The following is a 5866-nucleotide window of genomic DNA, read 5'->3' as shown; positions in this document are numbered from 1 at the left end:
TAGAGCCTGGCATAGAAACCAAGAAAACTTGTTAGTGTTAGATTTGGCAGTTGATTTAGAGCTTGGTATCAGGTTCCATAATGAAACTTGATAATTGTCGTTGGTGCATGGTACATGGTACATGGTACGTAACTTGAAACTTGGAGCGTATGATGCTTATAGTTGGTGCATGGTACATGGTACGTAACTTAAAACTTGGAGCGTATGATGCTTGGTACTTTGAAACGTCATAGTTGAAATCTTCATCTTCAAAAAAATATTAGAAGCCTTTTTAACAATGTGTAAACTGACCAGGCGAAAAGCCACAGGCGGTGACCCAAAACCAGGACACCAACAACTGGACAGAAAGACTAGCGTCCCTAGCGATATTTATTTTATATTCTTAAAGACTTGCACAAGAGTGCTATAAGATCAAAATGCCTTAATTTTGAGAAGTAGAGCAACTAACAGAAAACTAAGGATTAGGTTTCACATGCCACATCATCATTTGGTAGCACAATGACCATGATTTCAATCCATCTTTAAAAATATATATATATATATAAAGACAAATAAATAACATTGAGATGGTTACTTAGGTTAATTATCTTATCGACAAATAATTAATTGTTTGACAATAGACAAATTCAGTGATGCAACAAACACATGTCAGTATATATCATCAGTAAGTTTATGTACACGTGTCCAAAATGTGTGGTGATCAATCCTCACATATACAAAACAAATCTCATCATCACATACGATGTAGTAATGCACACTGAAAAATACATATATAACAATTCCAAATATGCAAAAGAAATCTCTATGCAGGATCACTATGTGATCCATCACTACTGGAAGAATCACTATCATCGGTCTCATGATCGCTAGTGCCACCACCAGTGGTCCGAACCGTGGGACTACGACTGTCCCCATCTCCGCGATCGTCACCATCATGGCCAGTGATTGGGCCGCTGCTCCTCTCAACCTCTCGACGTTGCCCCTCGGCCTCTTGTCGAGCCACCTTTGTCATATTAGCCTCCCCATGGTGCTCCTGTATTAGTTAGTGAAATACAAAAAGAATATATTACAGTTACCATGAAAAAAACTACAAAGAAAAACAAAGATACGTACAAGTGGATGTGGAGTGTCAATAAGTGTCTGACACAAAGCACGATAGCCGCAGTATGTGGCGTACTCTATCTCCTGTGCCGTCGGTGCATGACCATAGTCTTTCATCTACATTAAGACACAACCAAAGACTTATTAATTTTTGCATTCAATAATACTACCTTTAAAATTTAAAATGTGAATGGTCTATACTCACAAATGTGGCCACAAATCCATCCTGTCCCATCCACCCTAGTCTAGATGTGTGACGTAAAGCTACTTTCTTTCGTGGTGCCTCCTAGGCAAATTTGAATAAACAAAATAAGATGGATTAGAGAAAGTTAGAATCAAACTAGGAAAGTTCATATTAATTCTAATATATATTACCAAAGGCACACACCTTTTGTTGGGGAAAATTAATGCGTAGGCGCATCTCCTTGCGGACGAATTGCCATGTCTCCATGCAAATGGTTTCCTTTCTCTTGTTTGACGGCACCATACAATAGCGCCTGTTTATTTTTTAAATTACAATAAGCGTCAGTATATACCATATAGCTATTAGACTTCAATGTTTTGTTACTTTTATTGAATTTTTTATTTTGGTCATTTGATAAATGTCTCATGTTTTTATGGTAATTGAAATCCAGATTCGAATCAATCAGAGGGTACACCACCACCTCCTACTAGTGGTAGCCGGGGTGCACAGAGTTCCGATACTGCACATGAACCCGTTTACGATGATTTCTACTATGATGAGCCTATTATATGCTGGTGTGCTCGTTGTTGTGGCACGTATCGCAGGCCAGGACGGGAGTGCTTTTCACATCAGATGACTTATGGTACTTTTGAGCAAGCACCACCACCTGAGGAGCGACATCGAACTATGGTATATTTCTGATCTCCCTTTGTTTGATATTGGAGTTTTAAAAATCAAAGAGTAAAATATATAATGTAACTAGATTATATATGTAGGTATCTTCACTTGATGGTGACGATGAATTTACTACCAGTGGTGCACATGCCTCTCGCACACGGCACGGACAGGTCATTTGTCAGTTTGCAGCTCGAGGTTTTTCGACATCCTCTACCTCCTCTATTGGAGGCTAAGATGGGTGGAGATCATCCATTACCTACTCATTTACAGGACGGTGTCGTCATCCCCTTCGTCATTGCTGACATAGCCTAGACTTGCATCAGTTCCATGCATTCAGCTTGATCCAGTTGGTGCTCTCCTACGTGATTTCAACTATGAAGTTACACCTGCCTCCAATGGGTTACTAGCATGGGAGCTTTTGATGGACCAGAAAAACCAAGTCGATCTTGTTCTGACGGAGGTCGTGATGCCCTGTTTATCAGGCATAGGTCTATTGGGGTGAATTATGAACCATGGGGTCCTCAAGCACATTCCGGTTATCATGATGTCCTCTCATGACTCCATAAATTCCATTTTCAAATGCTTGTCAAAGGGAGCTGTGGACTTTCTTGTGAAACAAGTGAAGAAAAATGAACTAAAGAAGCACTTGCAGCATCTTTGGAGGAGGTGCCATAGTTCAAGGACCTGAGCATTGGGAAGATAAAGATTTTGATCTAAGAGGAGTGGCTGCTGCAACGAATGCACCTTTTCTAGACCTTGTGCCATCAACACATGAAAATTCTGGGACAGCTGGAAGTGTTGAGGATGCTCATTTGGCTGGACACCAGGTACATTTGATTTGTCTCATATGGTCCCAAGCGGCGGGCATGATAGAAGAGAGGAAAAATCATGCACCCCAACAGTGCATGGTGCACCCTTGCGAAAGTTGCGTACAGCCTGCCTCTACTATACGCTACACCTACTCAGAGAGCAGGTTCGACCGATTTCCACCTTGACAGATCGAGAGAGAGAGAGAGAGAGAGAGAGAGAGAGAGAGAGAGAGAGAGAGAGAGAGAGAGAGAGAGAGAGAGAGAGAGAGAGAGAGAGAGAGAGAGAGAGAGAGAGAGAGAGAGAGAGAGAGAGAGATGTTAAAAATATTTCTGTCTTTCTACTTACCATGCTGCGTCGCATCGATGACCCATGAGTTTGCACATTTGCTTGACCTTCCACTTGTGACTCCATCCTGTCCCATACTCCATCTCTATTGTGTTGAGAACATATTTCTTGTCATCCTCATGCTGATCACTACAGTGCAAAATAAAGCCAATTACTAATTCAACTGAAAAACTAAAATTTATATTTTTTATGTTAATTAATACTTACTCCCATCGTATATGAACCTGCTTTAGATAAGACGAGCAGAGGTCTCCCATCCGACGTTTGAGAGCGATGCCGGCTCCGAGCTGGAGGATAGCCCCGTCAGGCAAGATCTCGCATGTGACACCCAAGCTGCCAATGCACGTGCGCATTGGTGGAGGTGGAGGCACTGATGGGGGAGCTGGCGACTGAGGCGGTGTCTCACGAGTCGATTGGCCTGGTGGCGTGCTACTCTGCCGGTGATGCCTACATGCAATATAAACATACGGCAGATTAGATGAGAGTTCTTAAAAACTACTTGATATTTAATCCATAATCACCATAATAGATATACCTCCGAGACTGACGGCCACTAGCCTGTGAATCAGGTGTCAACTAAGTACTAGGAGGTACATTAGGAGTAAGCCGCTGACTCTCATGATGTGATGTACCTGGAATATGAGTCCTCAGCAAACAAAGACATCAAGGGAATACATATATTAAGATTCCTATATTAAAAAAAGAATAACATTACTACTTTATCAATCGAGAAGATTACCGATGTGCTATGGTCTGATTTGCATGAGAGGAAGTCTCCACTCCTGCGTGTGGCTGGGAGGATGTACCCTCTCTAGACGTACGGGCAAACTGAATCGCCCAAGAAACTCGATGGAGCTCTCTAAACTGGCGTCATCCATCTCCATATAATCTGACATAGCCTCCGTCAAAGCCTCTCCTGATAGTCCAGTGGTACGTAGCAAAGTCTTGATGAACGTCAACTTCACTCTATGACCCTGGTCACTCATCGTATCTGTATATTTAAAACAAACCATATGTCAAACTAACACAAACATCGTATCTACATGTAACATCAATGCAAGTAAAAATATTAATAGATCAAGAATCTACAGATGAGGTCGAAGCAGCCATGAATGGAGTGGACTACAACAAAATAGACCAAACAAAAATGCTACAGATGCTTCAAAAGGTTATGAATCAAATGCAAGATCAGGTAGCAAAACTAAAAGAGAAACACGCTCAGTAACAAATTCAATGCAAGAGTAAGCTACATGAGAGATTTGATGGTTTGTGGTCGAATGCAGCACGAGCTTATAACCATATGACAGATGTGGACAAAATGAAGCAGACCTGGATGTATTCCTGGAAAGGACTCAACCTGAGCTATATGCTATTGTTGGAAGCGCTTCCGCTTTCGCTTTCGCTGCTTACTCTCACATGGTATCAGACGCTGAGGTTCTTCTCCTAAGCTGACGATCCCTTGTTGATTGCTTCCGTCATCACGAAAAACTCCCTCAAAATTGAGATCGCTCCCCCTTGGTGGCTGTGTTTTCTACAAACAGCAGCGTTTTCACCTCTCAGGCTGCGTTTTCTGTGCTATGGAGCTAAATCAGCCATCGCTACTCCCTTCTCTCTCAGCCCCGAAGGGATTACCCCAGCCATCGCTACTCCCTTCTCTCTCACCCCTGAAGGGATTACCCCAGATCAGTCGTTGATAAAGCACTTGCAGCAACGTTTTCAGCATTAGACTCAGTACCAGATCAACCCCTTGAAGCATTGCAGAGAACCCCCATTTTCAGCCATAAAAACGCAACAAAACAGTTATTTTCAGCCACCCGAAACAGCCCAAAGATTTGCAGAATTTTAGTAGTTAGAAGACCACAGATTTCAGCCCTGAATTCATCATCGTCACCATTGTCGTCGTCATCGGCAGGTCCAAGGTTGCATCAGTCCATTGCATATGCATTGTACCACTTTGTGCAATCAAAAAGTAGACCACTCTCGCCGACGAGAGTGGGGCCTTCGGAGGAGGGTTTTACAACGTCTCTGGTGTCGTATCTCTCTTCTCTCTATCTCTCAGTCTCATTCACTTGCACGCACAATGTCCATTCACTTTGTTTGTGATCATAACATTTTCTCATTACGAACGGAGGACTCTACCTTCCATAAAAACAAAAGGAATCTTGAGCACAGTTCGGAGCACTCATCTTGAGCAAAGCGCAAACAATCATCTGCTGCACCTAACTGGAGCTTTATGTTCGAGATGTCTCTTGAAATGCAGTGACTGCAGGATATGACCAACGTGGGCAGGGCCAAGGAGCTCTGGTCATTTTTCACTGGACAAAGCGAGGATATCTCTCTAGACGCAGTCACATATGAGCAATAGCAATGAGAGGCCATCGAGCAGATCAACTCGAGCTTTTAGGACAAGTGGCTAGGCCGTCTTCCTCAATGTCTCACCTACATCTGCCAGCTTATGATAGCCTACGCTCCTGCTCTCTTCCAGATGCAATCACATATGATCTAGAATGTTTTCAGTTGATGCAGAGAGAGGGCATCTCTCGAAATGCAATGTTATCTCAAGGAGTGCATTGATTGCAGTATTGTCAGGTCAGGAAGGGAGGGATTTGTTTTCAACAGATGCCAGAGAGAGGGCATCTCTCTTCAATAACAGATCTTGAGTTTAACTCGTCGGATAGATCTTTGAGGTCTCTTGGGATAGTTTCCTACGACGTTAAAATCCTCTTCTTCTTTTTCTTCTTCTCTAAA

At 42.6% G+C, this 5866-nt stretch overlaps 1 protein-coding gene across 1 annotated transcript; it reads right to left on the bottom strand.

The window, feature by feature from the left end:
* Positions 1-802: 802 nt before the first annotated feature.
* LOC147460886 (uncharacterized) lies at positions 803-4104 on the bottom strand. The gene is made up of 11 exons (XM_086499772.1): positions 3948-4104; positions 3858-3892; positions 3751-3764; positions 3654-3676; positions 3525-3574; positions 3347-3405; positions 3119-3247; positions 1490-1598; positions 1307-1387; positions 1114-1218; positions 803-1033 (listed from the first exon to the last, which is right to left on the bottom strand). Exons 1-11 carry the CDS (start codon positions 4102-4104, stop codon positions 803-805), a joined length of 993 nt encoding a protein of 330 aa, XP_086355898.1.
* Positions 4105-5866: the final 1762 nt, after the last annotated feature.

Source organism: Adiantum capillus-veneris, chromosome 3, assembly GCF_014529385.1.
Source record: "Adiantum capillus-veneris isolate H3 chromosome 3, ASM1452938v2, whole genome shotgun sequence".
NCBI lineage: Eukaryota > Viridiplantae > Streptophyta > Polypodiopsida > Polypodiales > Pteridaceae > Adiantum > Adiantum capillus-veneris.
The sequence above is the reverse complement of the archived record's forward strand: the minus strand, read 5'-3'. Positions and strand labels throughout refer to the sequence as shown.